This window comes from Amblyomma maculatum, chromosome 9 (assembly GCF_055883805.1).
Source record: "Amblyomma maculatum isolate TAMU_Amacu chromosome 9, ASM5588380v1, whole genome shotgun sequence".
Classification (NCBI taxonomy): Eukaryota; Metazoa; Arthropoda; class Arachnida; order Ixodida; family Ixodidae; genus Amblyomma; species Amblyomma maculatum.
Window position 1 is genome coordinate 481,820 of NC_139352.1, and position 16,502 is coordinate 498,321.

The 16,502-nt window shown below is 46.5% G+C and overlaps 1 protein-coding gene across 1 annotated transcript in view; it reads left to right on the forward strand.

Moving 5' to 3' along the window:
• Nucleotides 1-16,502, forward strand: part of LOC146178072 (microtubule-associated serine/threonine-protein kinase 2-like) — a 44,249-nt gene that overhangs the window by 12,693 nt on the left and 15,054 nt on the right. Inside the window, exons 4-8 of the mRNA XM_084579625.1 lie at nucleotides 1,594-1,766; nucleotides 12,458-12,528; nucleotides 13,509-13,988; nucleotides 14,846-14,976; nucleotides 15,982-16,114. Of these exons, the coding sequence (XP_084435751.1) occupies nucleotides 1,594-1,766; nucleotides 12,458-12,528; nucleotides 13,509-13,988; nucleotides 14,846-14,976; nucleotides 15,982-16,114 (988 nt within the window). The remainder of the gene's footprint in view (nucleotides 1-1,593; nucleotides 1,767-12,457; nucleotides 12,529-13,508; nucleotides 13,989-14,845; nucleotides 14,977-15,981; nucleotides 16,115-16,502) is intronic.

Here is a 16,502-nt window from a genome sequence, read left to right on the forward strand (position 1 = left end):
CAAATTTGTTCGCGCAAAATAAGGTTCCACTTTGTGATCATGGTCGCGGCGAGGGAAGATTTGAGGGGCTGGTTTTATTTTCTCGATGCTGTAATTTAAGGGTTATAGTAAAGCTTGTGCAAAACTATTAGGCGATGAATTTTTCGCCTAATCTCTAAAAGCTGGAGACCTAACTCTCGCTTAATTAAAGAAACGCTGGAATACGAGGATTAATTGCATGCAATAAAATGCGCAGCTTTGTTTTGCAGAGATTCAAGTTTAGCTATTAGGTATGATTGATGAGGATTGCAGATAATCGAGGCATGTTCATGTTTCGGCCGTATGATTGTGTTATAAGCAAGAAGTTTAGTGTCTTTGTTGCAATGACGTAATGATCGTCGCATGAGACCCATGATTTTGTAAGTGTTCCCTAAAATGTACTCAATGTGCGTGTTCCAAGACAGGTTGGCTGACAGGTATACTCCTAAGTACTTGTGACTGGGTGTGCTCTCAATGACTAGATTATTGATCGTATATGTGTAATAAATTGCTTGATTACGTGTTGTGAAACGAACAAGTTTAGTTTTTTTTAATATTAATAGTTATTTGCCATTCAGCACCATTTGGTTAGGCGTTGTGGGTCGTTTTCTAGTTGTAAGCATTCGGTGAGGTTAGTCACAGAGCGATAAATAACGCAATCATCTGCAAACAATCTGAGCGAAGAAGTAACGTTAAGAGAGATATGATTTATGTAGATTAGGAATAACGTGGGCCCCAAGGCGGAACCCTGGGGTGCACCGGATTTTATTGCCTGAAATGAAGATAGGGCATGCTCTATTTTAACGGCCTGCTGCCAATTACTTAAGTATTCCTCAACCCAATTAACTACTGTGCTATTAATATTATTGTGCCTCATTTTAAGTAATAATCGTTTATGTGCTACACGAGTTGGTAGTTGACATAGCAGGGAATGGTCGGCTCCTTGTGTGAAGCCTCTAAACCACATGTCATGGCCGAATTAGCAAGCGATGCCAACTCGGGCAGCACATTTGAGCTGGAAATCGAACCCATCGCAACACTTGGATCCCGAGTAGGCGCGTTACTTCAACGCAGGCATGTTCGTGCAGCTTGTTAAAGTGCGTCCTTATATTTATGCCAGTCCTGTCAACTTAGACAAGTATACAACACGGTCCTGAAAATTGCTTCAAATCAAACTGTGGACCGTTGTATTCGAATGCCCGGTATTTATACGTAAGCTTCTACCGCTAACGGAACAATTACGGTCGTGGTTTCCGAGCGCTTCATGCGCTGAACTTTGTGTAAGACGGCCTTCGGACTACATATTTTCTAACGTTTTCTTCGTCAGAGATGCTGGGCCCTAGCAGAAATCTCATTAATTCCTGCACGGTTCATGTATAGATAGTGTATGAACTTACTGTCAAATTTTGTGAGAACGGTATCAGCCACTCTGCAAAGGAATAGGTCAAGATACTTGAGAGAGGCTCTGCATAGCTTCTTGTGCCCGGAGCGCGTGCTATAATATTTCTTTCGTAGAAGACGAAGTAGCGGCGTGTCGAATGTATGAGAGCACAAAAAGGCGCACTGTCTCTCCAGGATGCTTACATCACCGTGATGGAGTACATCTGCGGCGCCGACCTGATGCGAGTCGTGGACAGGGCCGTGTACCTGCCAACCAATGAGTGCCGCATCGTCATGGCCCAGCTCATCCTAGCGCTGGAGCACATGCACCTTCGTGGCCTCCTGCACCGGGACATCAAAGTATCCAAGTGAGTAGTGAACACGTGTCCAGTGTGTTATGGGCGAATCGTAGCAGTGCTGTTTCTGATCTAGAATACATCTTGCTCGAGATGGTACATGAGGTTTACGTCCCAAACCTGCATATGCATGTGCATGTGCATGTGACTTAGTGGAAGGCTATTATAATTTACGCCACGTGGGATTCTTTAACGTGCACTAACGTTTTAAAGTTTAAAGCTCATTGCGTTTTACCTGCAACGAAACGCGGCCACCGCAGCTGGAATCAAGCCCGCGTCCCCGCGCTCAGCAGTCGAACTCCCGAACCTCTTAACCACCACGGCGAGGCAAGTTCCTCACCTAAAACGCGCAAGGTAGCAAGCACTGCTCCCACCCCACTCCCTTACATATTAACTGTTTTAGACATTTAGCATCGTTCCACCTTTAATATGCCCCTCTCTGTATCTTGGCAACACATTTTGTAAACTTTAAACATCTTTCCGTGGACCACACACACTTCATCAGTCGTTACTCGAAATTTAGTTAAACTAACTCGCATAAAGTGTCGAGTTTCTGAGTTCACCATGACCTTGTATTTGTGCTTGCGCGCTTGAGCCTCAAAATGAACATGATTATTGTCATTATTATCATCATCATCCCAAACAAACGATCTTATCAAGCATGCAATAAATTCTATGTTTCGGCTTTGGCTAAATCTGTTCCCTGGCTCAATGTGAGTGATTGCTCCGCCGCGGTGGCACAGTTAAGATGCCGACTATTGGCCCGGAGTACCCCGGTTCGAACTGTAGCTCCGGCGGCTGCGTTTCGATGAAGACGAAACTTAGAGGCGTCCGTGTACTGTGTGATTTCAGTGCACATTAAAGATCGCCAGGTCTAAATGCCTTGCCTAAATGCCCGTCAACCGTAGCCGTACCGCAGCCGTGGCCCCGGGGTAGAGTACCCGCCTCGGCTACGGGAGGTAGTGGGTTCGACTCCCATTTCCGGCCGGACACCCACCGGTTTTCTCAAATGGGTACAAGCCATGGCCCGGCCTGGTGCTCGGCTTACCAGGGCTCGTGGCTTGTAAAAGGAGCCCGCGCCTTCTAATCCCAATTCTGTGAGCAGTAAGGGGCCACATAATGGGATTTTGCCGCGCGAGGCAGACTTATTGTTTTGTTATCCGATGGCGGAACAAATCGCTGCCACATCGGCGCAACTATTTTATTTGGGGCGTGACCACAGCTAAATGCCCGTGAACGAAGCGTGGCCTTGTGGTAGAGCATCCGCCTCGTGTTCGGGAGGTACCAGGTTCGATCCCTGGTGCCGCCGAGTACCCACCGGCTTTTCCATGGGTACAAGCTTTCCCCAGGCCTGGTGCTCGGCTCTTAGGGGTGAAATGTTTGGGGGAAAAAAAGGCCACATAATGAGCTTTTGCCGCACAAGATAGACTTATTGTTGTCCGATGGCGGAACTGATCACTGCCACATCGGAGCAACTACTTGAGACCTATGGCCTCACCTTTAAGGCCCCTAGCGCAACCCACGCGGAGGAGGTAGCAATCGCCCTGGCTGCCTCCCACCCTCAATCTAAATTCATCCTATCCAACTCGCGAGGGGCCTGTCGGAATTATGAGCTGGGCTGGATAACGCCTACAGCACAAAGAATACTTCGGAGAGCAGCTTGGGGATCAGGATCCCCAGACTCGATTTCTCATTTGGACTCCAGGCCGCCAGGGCCTACCAGGAAATGAGGCCGCCAACTCAACCGCCCGCGCACTCACTAACCGGGCCCCGGCGTAGACCCTACCAATCTGGACCAGGACACTTACCCTCCCTTAACTTTTCAAGAAATCTGTGCCTATTACCGGGACTCGCACCGTCAGCACCCGGCTCCTCTCAAGGGGCTAGGGAAAGCGGGCGAAAGAATACTTCTTAGACTTTTTACTAGCACACTACTGTGCCCGGCAGCACTCAAACATTTCGATCCTTCTTTTTCTGGCCTCTGCCCTTTCTGTGGAGAGGTGGCTGACACCTTTCACATGGTCTGGGCACGCCAGCTAAATCCTTCTGTTTTATTCATAGCCCCTTTCCCTACCCGAGAGGACTGGGAGGTGACCCTGCTCGGCTGCCTGGATCTAGCGGCACAACAAGCGCTGGTCCAGCGAGCTCGTGTGGCGGCCCAGACCAATGGAGTCCCGGAATAAGGGACTCCACCTAGTATTGTAAGGGGAGCGGCCCACTAGGGGTGGCTCTCCAAGCAACCTCTCCTTTTGTAATAAATGCTTTTTACCACCACCTCCACCGCTTCGGTGGCGGACGACGGCTATTGCAGCGCACGTTTTTTTCTCTCCCTCTTCTTCTTTTGTAGCGAAAGCTAAACTGGCCGCGATGCAGCGATTTCGTCGTAGCACCGTGCGCCGTGCCGTTTGGCGTGCAGCCGGGGCAGGTAGGAGGGGAAATAGCAGCTGGCGCTCGTAGCGGCGGCGTAAAAAAAAAAAGCAGTTTGTTCGTCGGCGCAACCGTGTTTGGAGTCATGGAAAGCGAGTCGGAATGGCTTAAACAATCCAGGCTTATGCGTTGGAAGGAAACCAGGCGAAGGCGATGAGCCGAAGAGACCTATCCAGGCAACCACACTAACCTGGACGTGCAATCAAGATTAACCAAGGCTAACCAAGCTATGCCTTACATTTCGCTACGTATATCCTGGCGTAGCCGAGCTTGGTGCGCGTTCAAGTGTGGCATTGCAGATGGCGGGAACACTAGACAAGCAGAACACATCTCGCGGAATCTCGTGCGCAGATCCAACGCCTCCTAAAGGAGGCGTGTCACGTTGGTAAAAAAGCGTGTGAAGGCAGCTGAGCCGGTAACACAGAGAGCCCGGTGTTGGCGAAGTCCAGGAGCGTACGGTCCAAGTGCGAGAGGACAACTACTTCGTCGTCATCTGCTTCTCTGCCTTGTCATCATCACACTGGCATCAGGCGTTAACAAACCTCACGCACGGCATCTTTCCATGAGCGTAGAAGGGCTTTCACCTTAAAAATGGGGGGTTTAAGCATGACTTGAGCCTAGTGATAAAGTGAAAGCTGTTAGTGTTGGGGTGACGACCCATGTAACACTACCTTTCCAATCCGCGCTTTCTTTTTCATACTTTTTAATAATAATAATAATAATAATAATAATAATAATAATAATAATAATAATAATAATAATAATAATAATAATAATAATAATAATAATAATAATAATAATAATAATAATAATTGGTTAACAGGAAGGAAAAGGTGCAGTATCTGTCACACTTGTGTCTGTGGACACCTGAACCGCGCCGTAAGGGAAGGGAGGAAGGGGGAGTTAAAGTGGAAAGAGAGAAAGAGGAGCCGTAGTGGAGGGCTACGTTGTGTAATTTCGACCACCTGGGGATCATTAACGTGCGCTGACATCGCACAGCACACGGACGCCTCTTCGTTTCGCCTCCATCGAAACGCAGCCGCCGAGGTTGTACTCTTTCATGAAGTTATAGTTTTGAGGAAAAAAGGCGCCTCATACTTTTAGATGGACACTAAGGAATGGTGGACACCTACACCTAACCAGGTCAAGGTCACGTTTTTATTTTTTCATCATCATCATCATCATCATCAGCCTGATTATACCCACTGCAGGGCGAAGGCCTCTCCCATATCTCTCCACTTAACCCGGTTCTGTGCTAGCTGCATCCACTTGACCCCTGCGAACTTCTTAATCTCATCCGCCCACCTAACTTTCTGCCGCCCCCTGCTACGCTTTCCTTCCCTTGGAATCCAGTTTGTTACCCTCAGCGACCATCGGTTATCCTCTCTTCGCACTACATGTCCTGCCCATGTCCATTTCTTCTTCATAATTTCCACTAGAATGTCGTTAACTTGAGTTATTTCTCTGACCCACTCTGCACGCTTTCTATCTCCTAATGTTACCCCTACCATTTTTCGTTCCATAGCCCTCTGGGTTGTCCTCAACTTAAGTAGAACTCTCTTGGTTACCCTCCACGTTTCAGCCCCATGGGTGAGTACAGGCAAGATGCAACTGTTGTATACTTTCCTCTTGAGCGATACCGGTAAGCTGCTAGTCATAATCTGCGAGTGCTTGCCAAATGCGCTCCATCCCAATCTTATTCTTCTTGTTATTTCCTTTTCATGGTCCGGATCTGCGGTTACTACCTGTCCTAAGTAGTTATATTCGCCTACTACTTCCAGTATTTCGCTACCTAATGTAAACTCCTGTTCCTTCCCGAGGCTGTTGAACATTACCTTAGTCTTCTGCATATTGATTTTCAAGCCTACCTTTCTACTTTTCCTGTCTAGGTCATCAATCATTATTTGCAGTTCATCTCCCGAGTTGCTTAGCAAGGCAATGTCATCAGCAAATCTCAGATTACTGAGGTATTCTCCATCTACCCTTATCCCTAACTGCTCCCATTCCAAGTCTCTGAATACTTCCTCTAAACAAGCTGTGAATAGTACTGGGGAGATTGTGTCTCCTTGCCTAACACCTTTCTTTATGGGAATTTTGTTACTTTCTTTATGCAGAACTATGGTTGCTGTGCAGCCACTATATATATCTTCCAGCACTTTCACGTACGGCTCGTCTACCCCCTGATTTCGCAATGCCTGCATCACCGCCGAGGTTTCAACTGAGTCAAATGCTTTTTCGTAATCAATGAATGCTATGTATAAGGGCTGATTATATTCCGAGCATTTTTCTATCACCTGATTGATGGCATGTATATGATCGATAGTAGAGTACCGTTTCCGAAACCCTGCTTGATCCTTTGCTTGATTGCAGTCTAAGGTTGTCCTGATTCTATTAGCGATTACCTTAGTAAATACCTTATACGTAACAGACAGTAAGCTGATTGGTCTGTAATTTTTAAGATCCTTAGAGTCCCCTTTCTTGTGAATGAGGATAATGTTTGCATTCTTCCATGGTTCCGGTACCGTCGATGACACCAGGCACTGCGTATACAGGGTGGCCAGTTTTTCTAGCACGATATCCCCCCCGTCCTTCAGCAAATCTGTAGTTATCCGATCCTCTCCAGCTGATTTCCCCCTTTTCATAGTTTCTAGTGCTTTTTTGACCTCGTCCTTCGTCACTGGTGGAACGTCTGACTGTTTTTCCCTACCGCCAATCTCATTACGGTCCTGACTACTTTGGCTACTGTAGAGATCTGTATAGAACTCCTCGGCTACTTTGACTATCTTTTCCATATTAGTGATGACGTTGCCCGCCTTGTCCCTTATCGCATACATCTGGTTTTTGCCTATGCCCAATTTCTTCTTTACCGCTTTAAGGCTTCCCCCGTTCTTTACAGCATGCTCAATTTTCTCCATGTTATACTTCCTTATATCGTCCACCTTGCGCTTATTGATTAGCTTTGATATCTCGGCCAATTCGATCTGGTCTGTTGGATTGGAAGCTTTCATACTCTGCCGTTTCTTAATCAAATCTTTCGTCTCCTTAGACAGCTTACCGGTATCCTCTCTAACTATCCTACCGCCTACTTCTACCGCGCACTCAGTAATGATATCTCTGAAATTATTGTTCCTTGCCTCTAGGGTAATGTCGCCATCCTCAGTTAGAGCTGAATACCTATTCTGTAGCGAGATCCTGAACTCTTCTGCCCTCCCCCTCACCGCTAATTCGTTGATGGGTTTCTTTCTTACTTATCTATTGCGTTCCTTCTTCAGATTTAGGTTAATTCGGGACCTCACCATCCTGTGGTCACTACCTCGAACTTTCCCGATTACCTCTACATCCTGCACAATGGCGGGGGTTGAACACATTATGAAGTCGATTTCATTTTTATTCTCTCCGTTAGGACTTTTCCATGTCCATTTTCGGTTCTTCCGTTTGCTGAAGAAGGTATTCATGATTCGTAAGTTATTGCGCTCTGCAAACTCAACTAGTAACTCCCCTCTGCTATTCCTAAAACTAATGCCATAGTCACCTACTGCCTTGTCTCCTGCCTGTTTTTTCCCTACCTTGGCATTGAAGTCGCCCATTAGTACAGTATACTGCGTCTTTACTTTTCGCATTGCCGATTCTACATATTCATAGAAGCTTTCAACTGCCTGGTCATCATAACTACATGTAGGTGCATAGGCCTGTACAACCTTCAGTTTATACCGCTTATTAAGCCTAATTACGATGCCTGCAACCCTCTCATTAATACTATAGAATTCGTCTATAGTACCCGCTATATACTTATTGACAAGGAAACCTACTCCTAGTTGTCGCCTTTCTGGTAAACCTCGATAACACAGTACATGCCCATCCTTCAGTACAGTATATGCCTCATTCGGCCTCCTAACCTCACTAAGCCCTATGACATCCCATTTCATGCCCTCTAGTTCCTCTAACAGCACTGCTAAACTAGCTTCACTAGCTAGAGTTCTAGCATTAAACGTTGCCAGGGTCAGTTTCCAATGGCGGCCTGTCCAGCGGAGCCAGGCTTTCTTAGCACCCCCTGCTGCGTCACAGGTCTGACCGCCGCCGTGGTCAGTTGTTCCGCAGCCGCTGGTGACTGAGGGCCGGGGTTTTATGGAGCTTATCATAGGAGGTTGTGGCCAATTACTGCACCAGGGTGGCCAACTCCTGTTCTGGTGAGGGAGTGCGTTGCCGGAGGTGTTCACCGGCATCAGGTCGCACCCCAAACCTGTATATGCAATTCCATCGACATGCGGATTTTTTTTTTTCATCCGGTGGAGAATTGTGCGGCACCGGGATTTGAACCCCGGTCCTCTTGCATGCGAGGCGGATGTTCTACCGCTACGCCACCACTGCTACGCCACCGCTATAAATAGATTTTACTGAGGGTGACAGAGCGTTGTGTTGTTGTTGTGGCTGTAGGAAGAAAGAAAAGAAAATGCACGGGCCTGCTACTGGCTCTGTAGCTGAGCCACCTCCGCTGCCTTGTGCGGACAGAAGAGAAAAATAGACAAGAAAAAAGAAGAGGGAGAGAAAGACGCGCGCCGCAACAACAGCCGTCGTCCACCACCACTGAAGCGGTGGCGGGTGCAATGACGGCCTACAACAGATAAAAATCAGTGGCTGGCTAGCCCCCGCCGTAAGCGGCGTTGACTATACCGCCCCAGCCCCGTAGGGCCAGGAACTGCCACCCTTCACCACCTCCCTCATCGAACACAACCACAGCGTTCAGGAGAACGCATCAAATTTCATCGGCGTTCTAGACAAAGTACACTTTCATGCCCTGCGTGGTGGGGCTGGGACAGAGAGGTCACCGCCGCTTGCGGCGGGGGCTTGCCACCAAATTTTTATCTGTTGTAGGCCGTCATTGCACCCGCCGCCGCTTCGGTGATAGACGACGGCTGTTGTTGCGGCGCGCGTCTTTCTCTCCCTCTTCCTTTTCTTTCTTCTCTATTTTCTCTTCTGTCTACACGAGGCAGCGGAGGTGGCTCAGCTACAGAGCCAGTAGCAGGCCCTTGCATTTTTTTTCCTTCCTACAGCCACAACAACAACATGCGATGCCGGCAGACGCTTTCTGGCTCCACCAACGCCTCCTATAATTTTCTCCACTCAGTCAGCTCTCCGCAGCGGCACGCGCATACGCAGTGCAGAAACTGCACTTCTCCTCCTCCCCGTGCCCGCGCGCGAATCAGTGACTTTACTGGGATGCGGCTACCCTCTTCCTTCTCTCTAGCGAGCGCTACGACGGAACATCAGTGGAATTGCGCACATGGCTGCCATGGTTACGGCGCATGCGCAGTAGCGGCTTGTGCCATGCACGGCGACCCTGTCTTTGCATGGAAAACGTAAATTTAGAAAAGTTGCCGTGTTCTTGGTTTGGCTCTTGTAACGATTACTTATTTAAACTACTCCATACTGAGAGTTCGAATATAATAATCTAAATGATAACCATGCTGAGCGGTAGTTTCAGAGAAGGTCACTGATTGATAAGGATTAGTAGTGAGTTCTGGTCGGCCTCTTTTCTGCCATACCGTGAATCACTGGCCGTTTCGCTTCGAAAAGCGTGAAAGGATAGAGGGAAAGAGTGACGAAAGTCAGAGTCTGGGTAGTTACAAAGCTATTTGGTATTAACTAAGTGTTTAAAGTCAATTTTGCGCATCGTCCTCACTAAGGAACTTGAAATGACCTCGCATTTATCAAGCACAAATATATGTAACTTTCACTATCAGCTTACCTGCCTCAACATAAAAGAGAAATACCTCTCTCATGGACTTCCAATCAACGCTTTCTTCATTTTATTTTCGCAAACTGTTTTACCTTATCCTCCCACTTGCCTGCCATCCCCCAGTACGTTTTGCTTCTCTTGGAACTCATTCCATTAATCAACGACCATCCCTCATCTTGCTTTCATTGCATGGCATGTCAGTGTACATTTATTCTTCTTGATTTAGACTAAGGTCGCATAAACACGCGTTTGTTTTCTGACCCAATCTCATCTTTTACTGTCTCTTAAAACGTTGCACCACCTTTCCATAGATCACTGCATAGTATTCTGCTTAAGTTGAACTGCTTCCAATATCGTCCCCGTTCCCACCCTTTAGGCCAGTAAACAGTAAGATACAACTGTTTTTCGGTGTTGAGGAATATTGGTAGACAGCTTTATATCTATTACCTGAGTATGCTGGCCAAATTACCCCTTCTCCAATCTTATGTCCCTACTTATTTTATTATCTTGGTCTAGATCTGCCGTCACAACTTGCACTAAATAAATGTATATTGAAACGTACACGGTGACTACGGATACCAATGATAGCAGGGGGTAGCCCAGACACAACAACACAGCAGCACAGACGCAAACGTGCAAGCGACACTTTTGTCGTCCTTTTCAACTTCGTCCTCCTTTCACACCTCAGTCATGCGCCACCTGGCAACGCTAGGTGGCAATATCTTACAACAACGATGTTTCGCTGTATATCGCAAACCGTTGCACCACTTCGCTAATATTTCACATTACCTTGAATTTCCTGACAGCAATTTTTACCCCAATAGTTCTTCGTTGCCTGTCTAGGTCCTCACTCATGCTTTCCAGCTCGAAACTTGAGTTACTTCGCAAGACAATGTTATCACAAAGTTCTCCAGTACCTTATGTCCTCAACTCTGTGGAATGAAGATACCTGGATGCCTCCTGTAAATACACCCAGAATATAGCATTGAACATATGGTGTCCCTCTGGCCTAACACTTGTCCTCATTTGTATAACACGTTTGCTCTGAAGAAGTAGAGTTGTTGTGTAAACGGTATATAGTATTTCCATTTCGTATAAATATGGCTATCTTGCACGCTCTGTTTACTCATTGCCTGCATAGCACCTGAGGTTTCGGCACAGTAAAGAGCTATGTCATCCTATATATATATATATATATACATATATATAGTTCTAATTCTAATTCTAAAGTTGTCCTAATATTTATTGGTTACCTGAGTCAATACCGTATAGTCAACGGACAGTAAGCTTATCAGTACGAAGTTTTGATGTCGTCGACGTTCTCCACTTATGAAGTTGAAGGCATTACATGAATCTCTATTTATTTATTTATTTATTTATTTATTTATTTATTTATTTATTTATTTATTTATTTATTTATTTATTTATTTATTTATTTATTTCACTTTTTGACACCATATAAATACAATTCCTGATGCAAGAACAGAAGTTAAATGCAACTGGTGCCTGACGAGGCCTCTGTCCCTTTTCAGTTCGGACTGATGCTGCATACTATAGGTGTGCCAGATATCACCTAAGTCGACGACAGCCGAAAGGCGCCCGCGACCAGGCTTTCTACAGTGCCGTCAGCGATCTTCTTTCATCCTGCTTTCTCGCTAAATGAAAAGGGGAAGAAAGAGTGACAGGGCCATTTGTAGAAGCGAACGCCGCTTGCAGATAAGGAATACAATTAGAAGAGTCGAAAAGCGGTTCAGCTAGAAGTCAAGCTTCCATTTGATGCAAGGTACCGCTGGGGGACTGGTATATTTCATTAATGTTTTCCTTAACAAGACTATAGGTATATAACATAACGCTGTTCTACAATTACAAAACTTTTCACACCTACAATAGCAAAAAAGAACACACCACACATTACATGATGTTAGCTTAATTTCGATCCAAACATGACAACGCTATATGACGCTCGAGGTCGTAAATCATTGCGTGTACAGGATTGAAGTTACTCTAGCACAATGTGTGCACCTTTCCTAACTAATCTTCAGTTTTCTTATCCTCTTTTTTCACTTTCTTTTTCTACAATGGTCGCAAGGTTTTTTATTTGTGATTTAATTACCTATAAGATGTGAGATTCATCCCAAACACGCAATTCATCATTCAAGTTCTGATTATTCGAGCGACTTTTGAAGGACTTTTCTTCTGCTACGTTAACTATTTAATCCCGTTTTCCGTTGTATAATTGTCCCTTTTCCCGCAGGATGTGCACCTAACTTTTTCTAATGACTAAATTCCTCTCGACTGTTAATTAGGAATATAATGCTCGATTAGCTGTAGAAAAGACTCAGTGAATGAATCCTCGAACTAGAGAGGAGCTGTTGTCGCAGAACGAGTATCTGTGGGAAGATGAAAGGATGCTCTAAAATTGTATACATGCACGCCGCTCTCGAATTACTAGTGTCAGTATTTCTTGAAATGAATACTTCTGCAGCAGTCGCTGAATTTCGCATTACACAGTGATAATCTTTCTGTGTGTTTACCTCAGCATGCTGATCATGCCCGGCGGAAGGTGCAAGGTCATCGACTTCGACACGAACAAGGTTTGCGTCGGCCACTGTAAGCTTGAATGCCTTAATTCCTTCGTTAAGCTCGCAGATTAATTGCACTGGTAAACTTCCGCCTACTCCAAATCTGGCGGAATAATATAACTGCTCAGGGACTGAAACAAAAGCGCATATTAAGAAGTACTTCTCAACGCTAGCTGTCAAAGCACTGGGAAAGAGCTTTTTTTGTGCACTGTAAAATTTGCAAGCGAAGGACAAATGCACTACTGGGGACAAAAGTTTCCAGGACACGAGAGAAGCGAATCTGGCGTACAAGCGCCACATTCTTTGACGGTCTCTTGGTTTCACTAGCTGATGTCACAACATGAGAGTCCGACTTACAGGCCATTAAGTCCCGTCTCCATCGGTTAACGATAGAGCTACCGGCTACGATTCTTGATTATGTGCCCTGGAAACTTTTATCCCTAGTAATACATATTTGTGTTCGTTCTGTATAAGGTGTTCCTAGCGCATATACAATCAACGCCTCTGTACTGAGCTGAATTATTTCGTTTTCTTGAAGTGCGAACAGACCATAAACAGTAGAGCGGCAAGCTGGTCTAGTTGATGGATGCTCATCTTGTAAATGAAGTAACTACTCTAAGAAACCCGCACAACAGAAACAGAAATGGACAGGAATTTCGCGCGTCCTGTAGAGTTGTGCTGCTGTTCTTCTTGTTTTCTAGCGCAGTTACCCTATTTCCAAGATGAAAGCAGAATCCATCACCATAAACGACCACCCCGTCATACTCTAGACCTTCACCCGCATCACACCGACTCGAAAACGTCGAGATGCACAGGCGGTGACGAAGCTTGCATAAGAAGCCAACAGCTGTATAGCGTTATTCGAGGCAGGTTACAACGGCACTAATTGGCGCGCTAAAGAGAACTTGCAACCTCGCTTATAAGGTCCCAAAGCGCTGTAGGTCATTGCTGAGGCTACAGGCGATCGCGTATCATCGGCTCGAACGCGTTGCTTGTTCTATGATGCAGTCTCTAAGCGTGTCTGCAAAGGTTACTTCGCCAAGACAGCGTTCGAGTTCCACGACGGTGAGTCAGCGGGCACCATTCCGTACATGGCTCCTGAGATCCTCAAAAGACGTCCGTACGGCCGCGCATGTGATTGGTGGTCCGCGGGTGCCTCCATGTACAAGATGATGACGGGTCGGGTTCCGTTCCGAGGGGAAACCAAGGAGGAACTGACAGATAAAATCATCAACCAGCCGCTAAAATGGCCCAAGGTGGAGGAGCATCCACACTCGGCCACGCCCGAGGCCAAGGACTTCGTCTTCAAGATCCTTAAGAAGAACCCCGTCGACCGGCTTGGCTCCACGACATATGCAGAGATACGGCAGCACCCTTTCTTCGCCAACTTCAACTGGAAGCGGCTGGTCGCCACCAAGGACCTGTGCGACATTCCAGCTATTGCAGAGTGCATGACCCGCAAGAAGGAGGGTGACAAGGAACGCATAAGTGAGTCTCGCACGCATGCCCTGCAGAGCTTTACGTTTATGCTTCCACATCGCCCTGTTCTGGGATCAGGCGATGCACTGGCAGAATCTCTCTCTACGTCATCTAGAATAATGTTGAGCATAGCGTGCTGTGCAGGAAAGGAGGAGAGCCATTCTAGGACGGCTCGCTCGAGACTTTGGCTCATATAATGGCAGGCGTTCCTCCGCCAGTTCAATAAGCGGCGTTAGTACAATGGCCGCATCAGTCCTTGGAAGCACAAAGCAGGACCGCCCACACACGCAATCTTGACATACGGGTGTAAGATAAGTGCATAAGAAAAGAAACCGATAAAAAAAAGCGTTTAGAGAGGAGCGAAAGTAAAAGGTTGAAATATTACACGCGTGTCGCTGCCACTGCATGCGCCGACTCTCCTGCGTAAAAGCCACATAATGGGCCTTTGAGAAGTATGAAGATGGTGTAACACAAGCAATTCTGCTCTTTGGCGCCGGTAACAAGTTCTTCGTCTTCTCTCGAGCACCACCGAATACCTGCACAGAACGTTTCTAATAGTTTAGCACCGCTTTCTTTAATGCACGGTTACACGTGTCATTTGAAAGGAAATTTCGCGAAGTTAACTTTAGGCTAAGCGTGATGTTCGCCCTTTGTTCGGATTCATATTGACCCGAGTGTGCCTATAACAGGAGTTTGAAGCATTTCATGATTGTTTCATGCTAAGAATAATGCAGAAACGCAGCGCAGCCTGTCTTCTCAACTCTAGCGCTTCACGTCTGCTCCAGGGGAACTGAGGTTTCCTAAATAAGTCTAAATTCAGCGGCTATGTTCACCGCCTCAATGCCGCCCCGCTCATTCATACGCAGCCGTGAGTGCCACCAGCAACACTCGCAAGAGGAAGCTGCTCAAGATCGAAGACATGGCGGACATCGACGCGCAGAGCCAGCGGCCCCTCTACACTTACGCTTCGCCCAGTTTCAAGAAGATGATGAACTTCGTAAGTGGGACCCCACTGCACTTCTTCGTGCGGAGGTGTGAAGGTGGGGGGGGGGGGGGCGCTGGCGCCACCCTGAACAGAGTAATGATTTTTAATTTATGAGAAATGACCGCAATGTACAGAGACATGGACGAGTGGGCCACCGTGCCGTGAGTCATTCTGTTGATCTTGTAGCTGCCTTATGAGCGGCAGTTCTCTTAGCAGAGACCATGCACTGACTACTGTGGGCGTTTAGGATGACGACATGGATGCCAAGTGAAGACACTGAAGACAAGCGTAGCAAAAGTGGGACGGGTCAAGTGGTTGGATGAGATTAGGAAGTCTGTGGGGATCAGGTGGCGACAGATGTCCCTGCTAGCACAGCGGTTACTGGAGGGGTATGGGAGAGACCCTTATCTTGCAATGGGCGTACTTAGGCTGACGATGATCGTGATTATGCAGCGCCTAGTCTAACGTGTGCAGCCGCCAAGACACCGTCTTTGGCCTGCCCAAGGAGCAACAAAATGCTGGGATTATATCTGAACTACGCTCCCGGTGGATTGAGCTGAACCAGCAACCTTCATTTCTCATTGCCATTATCACAAAAAGCTCTCAGTACCCCATTGGAATACAGTGACATGTACACAACTATATTTTTAAGACCCCGTAGAGAAAGCGATTCCTTATCTGTATTATTAACTAGCACCAGTGACCGCACTGATAAGTTTAAAAGGTCCTTACAAGGCTAAATAACTGAGTACTGTATTTTTGTTCATTAACTGACTTGTGTCATTTTTGCCCTTCACATTATTGTTCCTCTAAATTTTTAAGCACTAATAAAATTGCTAACCATAATAATTTTACCTCTACTGTGTTGTCTCATTGTATAAATTATGCTTCGTGCTTTTTTTTTCTTTCCTCTCTGTGGTGTACTCTGTACACTGAGGATAAAATGCATAAGTAAATAATACAAACAACATTATTTTATTGGCGATTACCTTTGCTGAGATTTGGCTTCCTCTGCAGGCAAAAACGCAGACCGGTCCCGTGAACCTAAAAGAGTCATTCTTCAACACAAGCGGTGGCGAATCAGAGGAGCTGGACTACAAAAGGGCATCCGACTTCGACGTCAACGCCGGCATCAGTGCCTACAGCGGAAGTAAGCCGCACTGTAATCCGCAATATAGCTAAGCGGGCGAGTTGGTGATACATTTTTCAAAAAAAAAAAAAAAACACCGCGAACAAACGGGGACGAAAGGAAGAAAACACAGGAACAAGCGCTGACTCTCAACTAAAGTTTAATCACAGGAAACACGCTTATATAAGGAAGCAGATAACAATAAAACACCAAAACCAAAACGCATGTGCTACTATGTGATATCCAGATATGCAACCTCACAGTCACGCAGGAGCAGGGATGGTTTGCTGACACACAATTTTGCTCTAATCCGCCTTTAGCCCGTAGTGCTCTAAACGCTGCGGGCCGGGTAACTTCCGTACTTTTCTTTGCCCACCCCAAAAACTGTCCACCGTTTCTCGCTAGCCAT